General features: G+C 43.5%; 2 protein-coding genes across 2 annotated transcripts in view; both read right to left on the bottom strand.

Moving 5' to 3' along the window:
• Nucleotides 1-1,145, bottom strand: part of insm1a (insulinoma-associated 1a) — a gene marked incomplete at both ends in the record, with an annotated part of 1,413 nt that extends 268 nt beyond the window's left edge. Inside the window, one exon of the mRNA XM_080024407.1 lies at nucleotides 1-1,145. This exon is cut by the window's left edge and continues 268 nt beyond it. Within this exon, the coding sequence (XP_079880533.1) occupies nucleotides 1-1,145 (1,145 nt within the window).
• A 2,488-nt stretch (nucleotides 1,146-3,633) lies between these two features.
• The window catches only part of cfap61 (cilia and flagella associated protein 61), a gene marked incomplete at both ends in the record, with an annotated part of 31,511 nt that continues 18,273 nt past the window's right edge, over nucleotides 3,634-16,871 (bottom strand). The window contains 9 exons of the mRNA XM_079996594.1: nucleotides 3,634-3,834; nucleotides 4,319-4,415; nucleotides 5,631-5,836; nucleotides 7,355-7,437; nucleotides 9,015-9,342; nucleotides 9,924-10,216; nucleotides 11,872-12,049; nucleotides 13,242-13,410; nucleotides 13,715-13,804. Of these exons, the coding sequence (XP_079852720.1) occupies nucleotides 3,634-3,834; nucleotides 4,319-4,415; nucleotides 5,631-5,836; nucleotides 7,355-7,437; nucleotides 9,015-9,342; nucleotides 9,924-10,216; nucleotides 11,872-12,049; nucleotides 13,242-13,410; nucleotides 13,715-13,804 (1,645 nt within the window). The remainder of the gene's footprint in view (nucleotides 3,835-4,318; nucleotides 4,416-5,630; nucleotides 5,837-7,354; nucleotides 7,438-9,014; nucleotides 9,343-9,923; nucleotides 10,217-11,871; nucleotides 12,050-13,241; nucleotides 13,411-13,714; nucleotides 13,805-16,871) is intronic.

The raw sequence follows: 16,871 nt of genomic DNA, 5'->3' as shown, positions 1-16,871 counted from the left end.
GACAGGTCGCAGGGCTTGGCCTGCGCGCCCTGGGGAGGCGTGTGCGCGTCTCGGTCCTCGCCGTCGGGGTTCGGGGCAGCGTGCTGCGACGAGACGTGCTTCCGCAGGTATGCCTGGCGCTTGAACCTCTTCCCGCAGTGGTGACAGTCGTACAGTCCCTCCTCCGAGCCGGACTCGGAGGGCCCCGGGCTGGGCGTGTCCCTGTCGCCGGCCTCCTTCCCATCGTCCCCAGCGGCCTTGTCGCCCTCCGGAGGCGGCACGGCGGAGGGAGCCGCCGCGTTCTGGGTCTTAGGTTTGTGCCAGCGTCGGTGCGAGGCGAGGTTCGCCGGGCAGCTGAAAACTTTGTCGCACTCGGGACACCGGTACTCGACACGCACGATTCGGGAGCACTTGTGCTGCGCCAGGGCGAACGGGTCCCCGTACGCCTCCCGGCACAGCTGGCACACGAAGTCGCCGAGCGGGACGTCGCTCCCCGGGGGATGCGGCCTGAGGGGCTTTTCGTCGGCCGCAGCTTCTTTGATTTTCAGCCCCAGGACCGGGGACGTGGTGACGTCATCCTCAAAGTGCAGTTTCCGGATGGCTTTGGCCTTTTTGGACGACGGTTTGCCTTTGCGTTCGTGGTCGCCGGATGCTCTTTTGGTCCCGGGGACCGCGCAGCCGGTGCCGGTTCCGGTGGCGGCGGCGGTCCCCGTGCGGCTGCTGTTGCTGGTGCCGATCTTAAGGTCCACCGGGGCGAATAAATGGTCCAAGGCGGTCAGCGCCGGTGCCGGCGGCGCGGGGAATGACTCGGCCGACACCGGGGAGCCCAGGTTGAGCCCTCGTTCCAGGTAGGAGGACCGTCCGTGGTCCCGGCTGACGGGGCGGGTGGGGCTGTACAGCGCTTGGTACGCCGTCTCCGGGTTCCCGAACTGGACCGACTTCGCGTCCTGCTCGGGGGCCGCGGCCAGCGCGTCGCAGGGCGGGCGGGGCGGAGAGGACGGAGCCGTGCGCCCCGGGACGAGAGACCGGAGGAAGGAGGAGGAGGGGAGCGGAGCATCGTTACTCCGGATCGGCGGCGACTGGTCCGTCTCCTCCTCGTCCGGCCGGACCCGATACGACACGGGGTTCGCTTTCCTACTCCTCTTGACGAGAAATCCACGTGGCATGTTTGCGCAAAGGCACTTCGGGGCGGAGGAAATCCGGGAGCCGGGTTCACGCGCACATCTGAGGCTTTTACTTTCCTCCTGCTGTGGACCCATCCAACATAAGCTGCACTGGTTTTAAGGCGACACGATGACACCGTCTCCCACGGCCTCACCCCCGACCAATCAGAGAACACGGAGCCCGGGTCCCCCCGCGAGGGTTGCGGGTGCGGGTGTGGGAGGAGGAGGAGGAGGAGGAGGGGGGGGGGGGGGTCGGTCTAGGGGGGGATTTCGCAGATCGCAAAGCAGATGTACCTGAGATATATAGTGGGGGTGGGTGGGGGGGGTGAGGAGTGGGAGGAGGCGGCCCCCCCGCTCCTCAAAGTCTCGACGAGGGGGCACGCGCCACGAGCCTCCTGTTTTTACGGTCTGATGCGTCTGTAAGGAGATGCTGTGCACGTGCCCCGGCTTTATGTGTCTCTCTTTTTTTGGGGTGGGGGGGGGGGTGGGGGTGGAGGAGAAGGGGAAGGGGGGTGGGGGTGTTCTGTCCAAAAAGGAGACGTCATCCGTCCGTAACGAGGTCCACTCGGTAATTAAAAAAACGGACAATGTTAAAATTCAGCCTCGCCCCCCACCCCAAAACACTGAAAACACCCAAACACCAATGAATTGTTTCGATTTCTTTCCTTCAACCTGATTACGTTTAAATGAGCCCTGAAGAGAAAAGCCGCTAGGGCCTTATTCTAAATACATTCTTCTTATTCTTCATATTCTGAATACTTTAACAGGCCGATATCGGATAAAGACACATACGAAAACAAACAGAAAAACAAAAAAATATGCTTAAAAAGCTTAATTGTGGCGTCGGCTCTCCGTGACAGTTAACTCCTGCCATACGAATCAGTCATTTTAGGCATGCATAATTAACGAGCTGCGGAGGGGTTTCCTGCTTTGCATCACAATGCTCCTTTCTCCCCCTGATGGAGAAGGTGAAACGGGCCCGAAAAGCAATCTGCTCTCTGGACACCGACGGCGCGTGCTGGTCCTGATCACTGCGCCGCTTCTTTTTTGCCGTTTTGTTGCATTTTATTTTTTTGGACAAAGCGTCTGCAAATGGGGCAAAGCGAGATTATCTCTTACTTAAAATAGCCAAACTCAATTTCTCCAGGTCAGATGATTTCCCAGTCCCTCATGTATGTCCTGTCCTTATTAAAAAAAAAAAGAAAAAAAAAAAATATATATATATATACAGACAGAAAGAGATATAGATTTAATGATTTCTCTACAGTGTATTTATCAAGTCATTTAAAATCACCGTTGAGTGCATTCAGTGCACGATTGAGGCCCCTTAGTTGCAGTTTTGACCCAAGTCCCTTTTGTTGTCATGTCTGTCATGTTTACAAACTGTGTCCCAGAATCTGATATGAAGCAGCGACACAGTTTGGAATAAGTTTATTATAAAGAAAGTTTCGCGCGCTCTTTTGCTTTTTACTGATTGTCTGCCCACATTTAGACCAGTATCACTTTTTTTTGTAAACAGTGTATATAAAAAGTAAACCTATTTACGACTGACTTGCCATCCATAAATCTATTAACCATTAATTATTTATTACTTTATTACTCACTTTATTGCCATAACTCTTAATTGCTCCTATGTAATGGTCAGCAGACTGAAATCAATATTGCCACTGTTGCCAGTTTAATGTTATTTTATTATATTTATTCATTATATGAATTTATTAGATTTATTGTAGGCCTATATTATATTCTATTATTATATAGTTTTACAATATAACATACTATCTGAATCAAAAATAACACATCTTTTGCTTTTTTCGCTTTACATTGGTAATTCTATTTTTCTTAACACAAATGCATAATAAAACGTGGTTAACCCTTAACAATAGTGATATTTTATAGATGAATCCTTGAATAACTGCCTTAAGTTTTTTTAATAAAATAATTCGAAAAAACTAACGTGTTTGACACTGGTTCCTGTAGGCCTCGTACGGGCACCTTGTTTAAATGTACAGGCGTGTGCGGTTATTTGTGCAGAGCTGCAGTAGGGACTGGGGAGCAGATTAGCATACAGCTGTAGAGTATAAACCATCACAAAACCACTTTCATCCAAGAGGTTGCACAGGCCTGGTCCATCAGTCACGCTGCCAAGTCATAATGTGAGCATTGGAGTTACAGTTGGCTAGGTAGGAAAACAATGCAATGCTATGTATGTTGTATTTAACAATTTAATAAGAAATAAAATAAAAATAACTTGAAAATAGACAAACAAATACTTCAAAATTAACACTGCACATGTAATAACCAGAATTATATAGTTTACAGAGATGAACAAATCCCCATATCAAGCAAACACAAAATTAACAACGACAACAACAACAGCGGGGTCGGTGTAATTGCAGCTTTTATTTGCGCCTCCATGAATTCACCACAGGTTGTGAGAGGGGTACGAATGGAGAAGAAAGGATGAATGCGGGGGAGCAGTGAGTTGTGGTCACAGCATCCCCGGCAGCGCATACACGGGCAGGTGGTTCCTGTTGTACCTCAGATAATTCAGAGCGCTGCCCTTCAGCGACGCCAGGCCTCCGCTGCCCTTGAACGCCTCCTTGAGGAGGAGCTCCGTGTCATCCGCTGCCTCCAGCCTCCCCGCCACCAGCTGACGAACGAGCGCTGTCATGGACACCGAGCCATGGTCCTGTTAAGGGAACAGGGCGAGAGCCGCGTGTTTGAAGACGTCTGTTAAAACTGCCGATTTGGTTGTGAGTGTTCTTGCATCAAGATGCCCATCACCGTGCCTCTGTGGTTTTAAAAAGACACAGAGGATTCCTCGGAAGCATGTGATGCTGTTTTCTGGTAAAGGAAGGAAAGCAAACTCGTAGTCTTAACTATGGGTTTAAAAGCATATTGCATTACATCTCATTATGTCATTAAGCAGACGCTTTTATCCAAAGCAACTTAAAATAAGTACATTCCGTCACGGTATCTATGCATCACATATCTCAGTCATAGCTAAACCTTCTCTTCGGAGCAAGCAACACCAGCAGAGTTAGAGAATTATTATTTTTTAAACAGCAAAGTCAATTGTAAAGTAAAAGGGGAAGGAGATCCACGTGCGATAGACAGATACAGCAGCCCCTTTTGGCAACTGTATTTTTCTTTTCACGTTGACAAAACCCCACCTCCACTGTGGTGGATTCCAGGATTTGCTGAACCTCCAGCTCAAAGTCGGGGAAGCGGTCGTGATACAGCGCCATGCACCAGCTCTCCCTGAAGAAGCTGCAGGGGGTGAGGGCGAGACGTGGGTGTCGAGTCAGCTTCAGGTCCATTAGTGCACGGCCTCATAGCATCCGGACACGCGCACACAACCACAGGGAACCCCACAAACAGCGGTCGTTGAATAACCACGCCCCCACCCCCGCCCACCCCCAGCAGCAGCAGCGGCGGCAGCAGTACGGTCAATCAATTATTTTAACGGTTCATGATGTCCAGTCAGCCCCAACAATGACTTTAAGAGTCACCTCATTCAGCCCGGTGACAGGGCCCCGTGAGGTATCCACATTCAATGCGTGTGGGGCAGCCCCTCCTGTCTGCTGCTGGGTGGCTGGCCCATTGTCTCCCCTCTGCCGCGCAGGGGGACAGATTGGGGGGCTGCATAAACAGATTAGGGCGAGGCGTACAATAGCGCCCAGTGTCTGGGGGTCATTTGTGTTGAAATCTCAGAAACAGGTCACCCGCTATTCCACAAACACATCTCAAAGTCACACTACTAATACACGGACACCACACAGACAAAAGCTACTTTGCCTCCTCCCTAAATTCACCCAACCCCCGCATATAGGTTGCCAGTCAGCGTGGTTTGACTCACGGAGACGGGTCGGTCGGGACGGGAATTTAAGTCCGGTTAAAGGTCGGTTTGTTTATCCGCTCGGACTGAAACGGGAGCAAGTGACCTGCAGTTGTTTGGAGACAGGGAAATGCTGTTTATCTATCCGCTGTGTAATTTGACACGGTTCACGGCCCTGCCCTCTTCAACTTTTAGATGACATCATCATCTCCGAAATTTAGAAAAGTGAAATTATAGTGCAAAATACGAAACACCTTTCCTATATTTTAGAAAAAATAACCATATTATGTACAGTATATTTGGTAGGAAATCCCCAATGTTTTGGAATCACTGAATGATGTACCGAAAGTAAGTAATCATTTTAAGTTATTTTAAGATAACATTAAATAGTACTTTATCAATCCCAGGTGCCATATATTTATTATAAATATAATCCCAAATATATAAAATGACCAATAATGTCAAAAAAATCTCACATATGCATAGGTGGTTGAAAAAAACCCTTAGGGCTCATAATATTAAGATAAGATCACCTTTGATAATTAGATAATAAGAAACAAAATGATATTGCAAGTTGAAATGGTGCTATTGGTCAGATTGTATTTTGGTAGTGCTTCCTATTTGGCGAAGGTCTCTTACTGTCCCACCTGTAGAGGTCGTAGACCAGATCCTGGTCGTAGCGGGCCACCAGGTGGTTGAGCAGCTGCTGGTGCTTTCCGTACAGCGTCAGGTAATTGGAGACGGGGAAGGGCTCCAACGACAGGCAGATGATGCTCTCCACCGCCTCGAAGCGGTTCAGGTGCAACGAGAAGTAGTTCCCGGTCTCTACCCGACCCGTCACAACTTGCATCACCTGGACCGGGTGGAACAAATGATTTGAACCTGCTTGCTGTGCTTTACCCTGCTCAATGAAATGGACATGGTCTGTATCCTTCATTGTGTAATTTAATTAAAAAAAAATTACATTTATATATATATATATATATATATATACACCGAACACACACAATTAAAATAATATATATAGCTGCAGGCAGAAATATACAGGGTCCAGTTTATTTGCTTTAGGCACATGTTACATTTTTTGTTTTTGTGTAATGCAGTAGTTACGTCCATGTCATTTCACAAATCCAACTTTCATGCATTAAGTATGAAGCTGTTCCATTGGAACCACACGTCAACCATTGATTTCCATTTTTAATGTGACATAAGTGTATGATAAGTGAAGTTTAATAGGTTACTTGTCTATATTGTAAGGCAGACAACATTTATCTAACTAACATTAATTTGGCATTAGAATTATTATGGAAGAATTTGTCAATATTTCAAACACTTTCTGCGTTTTCTTTAAAGTTTGTTAAGTTTAGGTGTAGGAAAATGTTTATACATGATGTTTATTAAATATTTTTTGCTTATATTTTGCTTTAAACTACATTTTGTCATTGTTATAACTTACCCTGTTGCATTGAAATACATTCGGAGTATCAGTGACGGTAGGTAATGTTGTATCTCGTATACGTCAATTATAACGTATTCACGTCGATTTACAATAATTCGAATTTACGTAATTTATTTGTTGAGTTTTTTTCTTGGATTATTACATTTCCAGTAAGTTACGTTTCCATGAAATACGAAAAACACTGTGGTATTTTTGTAATATCTATTTTTGTTATAGTAATATCACGGCTTCTATTTTCCGACGCCTCGCTGGATTTTGAATGCATCACTTACTCGCAGTCGAGTTAACTCAACTCGACGTGGTCATGAGTTTTTGTGGACTGTGTGCGTATGTTTTTCCGTATTTTTTCATGAATCGGGCAAAGTAAAGAGGAACAAAGAGATAAAATGTCAATCGAACAGATCCACAGACATCTTCCAGGTAAGAAAGTACATAAACACACACGCCTAGTTTGTAATGTCGAACCACTATTGGGCAACGGAGTCGACACCGCACACTGGAGATGGTGTGAATTTACATTCTGAAGCAGAACCTGCACATTTATAGTAAATAGTATGATGATGTCATAAAGCATCTTACTCTAAATCTCATCTCGTTCCATTTGTTTTCAAAAGTTGGCGTGTTGGTGAAGCACGACCATCCGGTTATTGTTGGTCAATTATGGTCAATTTTTCAGTAATTTCTGCTCTGAATGTGGATCGATTTGGATGAAATTTGAACCACGAGATGTTTGTGACGTCCCGGTTAAAATGAGACATCAACCATGTTCGTAACTTCTGCCGTGGTTTTGTTTCGTTTTAACCTCCTCAGCAATTTCAATTTCCCTGCTGGCTGGACACCGAATAATAAAGATAACGGCATTATTATCAATCATAAAACACAAATGATGACCATAGCAATGATCAAACTGGCCTGTTCATCCAGCGGGGGCCTGGCTGAGGGGGTGGAGGGCTTGGTGATGTGCAGGTAGTTGTATCCTCCAGGCAATATCCCACCTGGGTGAGGGACGATAAATTAGTCTGTTAGGGTTTACGCTAAACCAAGACCAACATACAATATAATGATTTTTTCAGTTCTGAGGGTGGATTTCAGAAATGTATTTTTTTGGTCTGAGAGTTTAGATCCATTTTTACATGCACACCTCTTTTCCAAACCCCTTCTTACATCAGGTGGGGCTTCGGTAGAATAAGAACCGCCCTCCATCTGAGTAACTCCACGTACGGCAGGAGCCTGACCGGACCCGCTAGCATCGAAGCCAAGAGCTAAGCATAGGAAGTGCTCTGTTGTTGGTTTACAGACCAGCACAAATCTTTTAAAATAAAAGAGTAATTAATTCCAACTGTCCTGTGACAAAACTGCAGACGATAGAATTGCATTTGCTGTGTATTTCTTTCTGTGTAATTGTGTGTCCATGGTAGGTTGATTGTACTGTGTGCTGTGGCACACAATGCACTCCGTGTTCTCCAAACAAAACAGTAGATGTATTTATTTTACTTATTTTCCGACATTTCCATAATTCAATGAAATAAAAAAGCCCCAAGCCCCGCCGTATCCTGCGTTTCTCCAAACTCAAAACAAACATTTAGATGAGGCATTGTAGATCTAATATGAATGAAGATTCAGCAACTGGATTGCTTATTTGGCACCCAAAATTTGTTCACAAACTGATTTTAGTGTACTGAAGAGGGGAAATCAGTGAAAGTTTACAGAGGGAACCCGAAGTAAAGCTCAAACCCCACTGGCTCACAGAACCCGGAACTTGTGCTCAAACACCATTGGCTCACAGAACTAGGGGCCTCAGTAGGGTGGCTCCACCCACAAAAAACAGCTAGTTTTGGAACACTGTGGTTTTGAGGCATGTTAGTATGGCTCAAATGCATAATCTGAGTGGTCATTTCAGCAAAAAAAATCAAAAACATGTTTTTGGGACCATATATTAACTTTAGCACAATAGGTCCCCTTTAAATAACATAAAATCTCCTTTTGAAACATCCCAATAGAGTCAGGCAGCCTTTACAGTATATGTTATACAGAAGAAAAAGGTCTCAACCCATGCATTTCATCAGATTTTTCAGGCTTTTGCACTTCTGCAAATCAGCTCTTTTGAATAGATGCACTGTGGCAATTGCAAAAAGTAGTTTTAGAATAAAATGTGATATGTTAGCTCTCGACTCAGACATGAGGCTGTGTGTGACATGCCATCGATGCTCTGAACAGTTCCCTCTGAAAAGTTCATGGGTTTTAATCTGTTGCAGAGGGTCAAATAAGAGCGACTATTTTGTTACTGCAGCCCGTGGAACGGCCTTGGGTACCTTGAATAGAGAGGATAATAGTTCGTGTATCCATCCACTATAGTAATGCAGACTAGTGAGTGGGTGGGTGGAAAAACTGGAATTATTAACGAACGCAACTACAAAAAAAACAAGGCACTACGGCTCCAGAACATGAAAATATTAGCTAAATAAGTTATATAGTGGATGGAGCAACGCAAAATCAAGCAAGAGAAAAATTGAAATGAATTGAAACGAAAAATAATAAAAAATAATATCAATAAAAAAAAAAGAGTTGTGACCCTGAACTTTGGCCTGCTTGTATTGTGGGATGAAGCGGTCCTCCTCGGGTTTGGGGCTGGTGGGAGGTTCCAGCGTGGGGTCAAACAGGGGCAGCAGCGCAGCGGCCAGGTCCTGTCCCACCTCCTTGGAGTTGAAGTCGGCATGGGACCAAGTCCCAGCGTAGTAGCGTCGCGCAAATTTAGTGAGCGGCCCGGCGGCACGGATGGTGCAGTCATTGGTGTGGAAAGTGGCGTCTACAACCAGCCGCTCGTCAAACATCAGACAGGCGTCGTTGATGCTCTGATAAGCAGCATAGTCTACGCTTTTGGAGGAAAGGTTTATGAAGACCTGCAGGGAGAGGAAATAGCAGCTTGACTCCTGAACTCATCATCATAAATCTCTTCAATGACATCCAATGCAATTCTATAATTAATTGAATTTAATACAATGCACAATCAATAGTCTTTGTGACTAATGTTCTAATATGGTGAGAACAAATATTAAGGGTGTTGAACTATGAGACAAATGCTCCTAAACAGAAGGTGCTGTTAAAACTGCAGAAATGTCACTAACAGTTTTGTGACTCACTTTGTTACAGGTGGAGTTAACTAAACGACAAGCCTTCAAGGACCATACTGGTGTCAAATTTAGTTTTTAATATTATCTCGACTGAACTTTTATGGAAATCTGAACGATGCAGTGAGAAACCAGAAGCACCATTACTTTAACATGGATTGGTTTTTCAAATTACGGCACAATCATGTAACTTTGGCAAACATGCGCTCATGTCTTTGTCAGGGCGACCAGGTGATCATCTTTAGGTCGGTTTGTCACCATATTGTTCGAGGTACAGGTCCTTTCATTTGTCTGGTGCCCTTTAAAGTCTCCAGCCATTTAAATCAAACCTTCATGTTTTTGTAGTAACTCACACCACATTTGAGATGGAGGATGGGACCGTTTGTGGTGAAGGACACTGACGTCAGAGGCTCTGGGTGCTGGTTGTTATTCATCTGGGCCAGCAGGCAGTCGTGGTGGACGTGCACCCTGGCCTTCTCCAAGGCTCCCATCACAGCCTGCTTCACGTGGGGGTCGGCAAAGCAGGAGTCCTCGGGTGCAGCAGGGGGCAGGACCATGTGGATGCGAGATCCATGGATACACAGGCCGAGCAAGGCCTCCACGCTGGTGTACACATCCAGGCTGTTCCCATACACGATGGCATTATCTGGAGGGTCACATCGGGGGGGCCAAAACAAATATGTGACGTGCAAGCTGAATTCATATGAATGAGATTACCACCAACTGAGACTGTCGAAAATATGTATATATATGTGACAGTACTCCACTATCTACCATTTTTTATTTGTATAAAAGTGTGTTAATGTATGGGTATTTTGGTTTGGCAGTATACCGGCATTCCTTACATCATTAATAAAATAAATAAATAAATAATAATGGATTACATTCAACTTTATTGTCATTGCAAAGAGTACAAGTACTGAGGAAATGAAATGCAGTCTGCATTTTATCATCCTTGTAACTGATGTATCTAGGAGCAGTGGGCTGCCATGTAGCGGTGCCCAGGGAGCAGTTAGGGGGTGTCTTGCTCAAAGACCAGGAGGAGCTGGGGATCAAACCGGTAATCTTTATCCACTTTACCACCTGAGCAACTGCCCCTAATAATAATAATAATAATAATAATAATAATAATAATAATAATAATAATAATCACAATAATCATAATAATCATAATAATCATAATTATGGTAATAATGGTAATAACAATAATAATATGCCCCCATTTGAAACTAGGAAATCTAAAATAAAAATAAGACATATTCCACCACAGAGGAATATAAGTGTCTAGGCACAGAACTGCAATGTCTTTTTGCAATTAAGTGAAGGTATACTATGTAAGTGTAAGAGGGTTATTTTGAATTAAAAGGACAATGCTGGGGTAATGCATATGCAAATTGTTTTTTGTTGAATATGGGCTGCAGTTTCTCAGTTTCTGTTAATGGAAAGTACTTGTTAACTGCCACACAATGCTGTGTTGTGTAACCACACTACAAAGCAATACCATATTCAGTCTCTCATTCATTCCTTTCTCATTTTAATTAGCACCGTGTTCTGGGAGCTGAATATCATAGTGGATGTCAAAAGCAAAGCACAGGGATACATCTCCATCTATTTTAATTTCAATAGAGCTGCAGAATAGTTCTACTCTACTGAAAAGTGTACTGTGTTTTTTTTTTTACATTATCATAGTTATTTTCGTTCATAAAAGGCTGTTTTTCCAGTGTTAGTAGATGTCTCATTGTACTGCCCTACAGCTTGAGTCTCTGTGGGAGTCTCTCTCCGTGGTGCTGAAACCCGAGATTCTACTTTCTGCTTTCATTCTGCATTTGCGTCACTCCCAAATTCAGATGCTTCTCTTCCTGTTTTGAAGGAAGTGGCAAATAGAGGCAGGCTGTGGTTTTTGGTTGGTTCTGTGAAATTATTTGCATCTGCTAATGGTTTCCTTTATGACGAGGACCTCGTAATTAGTACAAATAATGGTGTTACTATAGATTACAATTCCTCTAGAGAAATATATTCATTCTTCTAAATGACACAGTGTTTTTTTCCATCTTCCAGTGAAAAGCTGGGCACTCAGAGATTGATATGATCCTGGGAAATGGATGGAGGAGGCAGGACTCATTCTCACAGATGAAAGATTTCTCTGCAACTAATTAGGCAGCAATTATACCGATGCACTTGAGTGCTGATTAGCTGAATAATGACATGGAGCTGCAGATTAATTTTGGGGTACGGCGATGCGTATGCTGTGCGGCGGGCTGGGCTGGGATGGGTTGGGTCAAGGGGGTGTCAGGCACGTACCATCCCTCTCTATGAATTCCCTGCGCAGCCAAAGCTGGAGCTCCACACAGTCCTGCTGGTCGTTGAGGGTGAACAGGTTGGAGGGAACGTGGCCGGTGTACCTGGGGGGACGGTGCCAAGTCTGGAGCTCACTGCCGTTGACAGGTTGGCGCACATTATCACTAGTAGGACAAGGAACCTGCAACACAGCAGCACAGGTCAGAAAACACAGGCTGGAACACACAGGGGCGAATTTACAAAAGGATTGCGCTATTTGCGAGTATTGAAATGAGGTATTATGCACACATTTGCGCAAAATTAAGTTATATTTTAACATAATTATTATGATTATTATTACTGCCACGGCATCCGAAGGTAGCGATGCCTTGAACTGGCTGCACAGAAAAAAATTACTTTGTGATAGAGTAGTAGTTTATTATAGATTTACTCATACTATTAAAATGTTTTATAGCCACTGCACATAGACCTAAATTAATAAGTACATTTAAATCTAAAAGTATAGCGTGTTGGAATCTACGCATCTCAGCGGATCCGCGATCAGACGCAAAACAATGGCAAATTGCACTCTCCAGCAAAACTTTATGCCTTTCATATCATTTGCACAATATCTTTTGCAGGCGCAATTGATGCGCAATTTATGATGCTATTAGCGGCCACAAGTTTTCTGGGATTTTTGACTGCCGCACTAAGAGGAAAATTCCCACTTTTCGATTGTCAAGGAAAAAAACATGAGTCTACGTGAGTCTATTGATTCTGATCAATACTTGAGGCCAGTATTGCGCAGCCCTTTGGACTGCACTTGGACTGGATGGTATATCAGTAGTGTAGGATCAGTCTGACACCGTAATTCTACAACGGTGTGATTCTAATTCTACTACTCACGAGACTTGTTTTTTTGTGTCTTTTTTTTGTGCACTTTTATGAGCATCTACCACCTGTAATTTACTTACCTAAGTATTCATTTCTTGTATGTATTCCACTTAAATTGCTGCTGAGTACAATTTTAGTCGAAACGCAATCATTTTACAATCATCCTCCGGCCATTTTTTTGCATCAGGCAAAGTTTATACAAGTATGTGTGTTCTACATAGTTTTAAAGAGATTTTTTATATTATTCTTTATTGTATTTGTTTTCTATAGCTGTATTTTGGTTTATTTATAAAAAACAAATCTATAAAAAAATCACACATTTTATTAGTAGTCGTAGTAGAAGTAGTAGAATTTGTCATGCTTTGTTGAGCAGAAGTTGAATTATATTTCCTACATGACTCTCTCCATTGGATTTGACACTTACTTTTACTTGTAGTTGCGTAAAACCTCAGTAATGTAACAGCGCTTCTAGTTGAGGACGTGTTTTTCAGGGCTCTGACCTGGTATTGCAGGCCCGAGCAGAGGACAAGGTGGTCGTACGGAACCTTCCTGCTCCCAGAGACCAGGATGTGCTTTTCCTCCCTGTCGATGGCCTCCATCCTCGCCGTGACGACGTTGATGGAGGAACGCAGTGAGAGCAGCGCAAAGTCTCTGTTGCTGTAAGCATGGCTGTCAAGAGAAGTGCAGAGAAGAGAAAATGATCCATATTCGTAATTATTTTATCATGGCTATGCGGTTTTGTGCTAAACAAACACTCTTAAGTCTGGAAGCACCAAAGGGAGTATACTTTGGCCCCATTTATATTTATATTCACATAATTAACTGCGACCAACATTATTCAGTCTTACTCATACAATCCAGTAATTATGAGTTATTCTTATGAATAAGTATCTCACACCCGCACACTCCAATATCATGACGTAACATCCTGTCTCTTCCCAAACAGGTGAGAGATTATTTTCCGGAATCTGACCTTGTGGAAAGGAATCCGGTGGTGTTGTCGTGGTCACCCGGGAAACCGTGAGTTGAGACCAGGGTCACGTTGTTGAACCTGAGGTGAGGGCTGGAAAAGCCAGATGGACAAAAGGAGAAGAAAGATGATGCGGTGTGATGAACTGGACAAATAGGAACGGGAACTGGAACAGGAAGACAAATCGATTTGAACGGCATAGTCTGAGAAACCCTGGATGTTCTCATCGTATGTGGCTCAGAAAAATGTGTGTTCCTATCAACGTGACCAAGATGAATATAAAATGAAATGGGAATTAATAAAACACACCAAATAAATAAACAACAATAAACAACAAATAACCTTTATTTTAAGATATATAGTAGACATAAGGATTTAAGGATTTTCCAGATTCTCATTTGTTATTTGAGAGTTGGCTATTATTATTATTATTATTTTTATTATTATTAGTTATGCTATTGTTTTTGCTTGGATTGTTATTTATCTTTTTGGTGTTTTTCGGGCTAAAAGTATCTGAAATCCAGCAACCGCAGTATGCACAGAAAGGGTTGAAGTCTCGTTAGAACCGGGACATTCCAGGCGTCTTGTCGTTCAAGTTTGATCGATATCGATCTACATTTGGAGCAGAAATTAGTGAGAAACTGTTGCAATTTTACGAAAAGTGGAAGAATGTTGGCACGACTTGATTCGTTTGAGGAGAAAGGCGTTTTGTGACATCATCAGCCGACGTTATCTAAATCTAAGCTCCTTATCTCGGAAGTCATTTGCATCCAGCGACTTGTGCCCTGTGGACTGCATAGCAGTTGCTACGCGTAGGCCACTGATGCTTGCAAGCCGCATTTGGCTCTTTTATGACTAGTTATGGCAAGTGTTTAAAGTGTTTAAAGTTTAAAGAGTAACACTGGCCGAGACAGACAACCCAAGTCGATGATGTGTTTAATGAAAACTCAGAAAAAGAACTTGTGCTGCGTCTCACAAAACCCTGAAAAGTATAATCGTTCACAGAAGGCACCACAGGAAGTTCTTAGAACATTTGGAGGAACCGTCCCTTTCTTTTGCGTCCGCACTGCATGATCCAGGAACGATCGTATTTGTTCAAACACCGTTCTTGAGGGACATCAGTGAAGAAAGTGCACAGTGATTAGTCGAACAATGTTTAAAACTGTGATGGACACTCCCACGCCCTCAGTTTTTTTCCGGCCTTATATTTTCCTTATGTTTAAAAATTATGTTTTTACACCCGACATTCATAATGCACATACAAAGTTAACACACATAATCATGACAATTTAAGTTTGTTGCCCCTGCTGGGAAAGACAAGAACTTCACAGCTGCAGGGCTTAAAGCGCTGTGGAGTAGTCCATCCAATTCAACCTCATGGCGGGGATGGTTTATTTTGTATTTCCTCTCATAATAATCTCTTTCATTAGATGAGTGTTTTTGTATTCATTTTGCAGTCATTGAAACATGTGCACATGTATTATTTATCCCTTTTTTTAAATAATATTTAGAGTTAGTTATTTTTGTTTCTGATATTTCTCTCGCCCCTCTTGTGTCATTTTGTTTTGACCATGTCCCTATATAAGTTCCCTCCTGTTTAATTTGCTCAGATCTGTTTGGTGCATCCAGTTGTCTTTGTTAACTGCTGTTTAAGTTATTTTGACCTCATCTTTAGTTGTATCATACTTTAGTTCATTTTTTTAAGTTTCCCCCTGCACTTGTTTTGCAACCCTCCTAAATTGATTATGTTTATTTGGTCAATAAATCCTAATTTTGCGTTAATTTACCTGTGACTCCTATATCTGAAGGCTTGGTCCCTCATAAAAACCTACCAACAAAAACTGAACTTATTTTCCTGTCCCATATCTAAAAATAAAACATAGGTCACAAAAAAAGAGAAACACATCTTAACCCGGCTCTTTCCAGCTCTTATTTGTTTACCCTGTCCTTCCCTACTGTCTGCTTTGGCTTTCAATATGGACCCTACTCACTATCGGCTGCTGACGACCTCATTCCCCAGTCGCGGTGATTAGAAAGTGCTTCATGAATGAAATGTAAAGACAAGCATCAAAGGACTGAATTTGATATGATTTAAATTGATTTTTCGCCTCCCTGGGTGCATAGATGTCCACGTTTACTCCTTCTACTCTAAAGTGCTGTGGCGCTGTTTGTTTTCACTGCTATTCAAACACTCGTTCTCAGCAGCTCTGTGATGTGGTTCCATAATGATGAAAATATTTCACAAGATGGAACCCAATCCAAATCGCAGAGTATATTTAGAGTGCGTGCGCGTTTGGACCGGAAAACACAAGATGCATGGTTTTATTAACTGGACAAACAGATTCTGCACGAAAATCCAAGCCAGAAACGAGATTTTCTTAGGGCTGCTCTAACTGTGGGATGGCAGTCCTCGGTCCAATGCCCTTCTATTCTGTTCCTTTACTCACAAAAGCCGGAGCTTGCCGCTGTGATGTACCTCTAGTACATCTGTTTAATCGGCAGTGTAAAAGGCCTCTTGTGATGTAAATGACCTCTTTTGTCGGGGCCTATAGGACTTTACAGGCCACCCATTAGTAATAACAGCGGCTACGGTCTCCAGGTCGGGTGAATGGCAGAGGCTTTAACTTGCACAGCACGGTCTTATCATTTCAAGCCTCTGATCACCTGCTGCTGTCATCCTGCAGCACCGCGACCGTAAAACTGACACGTTTGGTGATAGATTCTCCCCCTTTCTGTCTCCTGCGCTGGCTGGCCACTATCGCTTAGAGCTTCTGTTTGATGAAGCTGATTAGGAAATGTCCTGCTCAGGCTTGAAAACTGTAACTGAATACAACATTTGGAGAAGCGAAGGCGATAAAAGCTTCCCACTGACATCAATAGATTTTACCGTCTGCGAAAGAATGAATCTAAAACGTGAGAGGCCGCTGCTTTCATTTTCATCTGCGTGTTCTCTGGGGAAGCGGGCCCGCGTTCATGCGCCGAGAGCTTTGAAACCAACCATAATTACAATCGCAGAGATCAGACATCATTTCAGCCAAACTTTCCTTTGCTAATCTGTGCCAGAAGGTGGATTTATGCCACAGTATTGAAGCATTAAAGGCCATTATCGGCGTCTGGACGTGACTAAAGTATCAGACTCTGGATTTAGCTGTTATCAGAC

This window comes from Zeus faber (assembly GCF_960531495.2).
Source record: "Zeus faber genome assembly, chromosome: 2".
Classification (NCBI taxonomy): domain Eukaryota; kingdom Metazoa; phylum Chordata; class Actinopteri; order Zeiformes; family Zeidae; genus Zeus; species Zeus faber.
The sequence above is the reverse complement of the archived record's forward strand: the minus strand, read 5'-3'. Positions and strand labels throughout refer to the sequence as shown.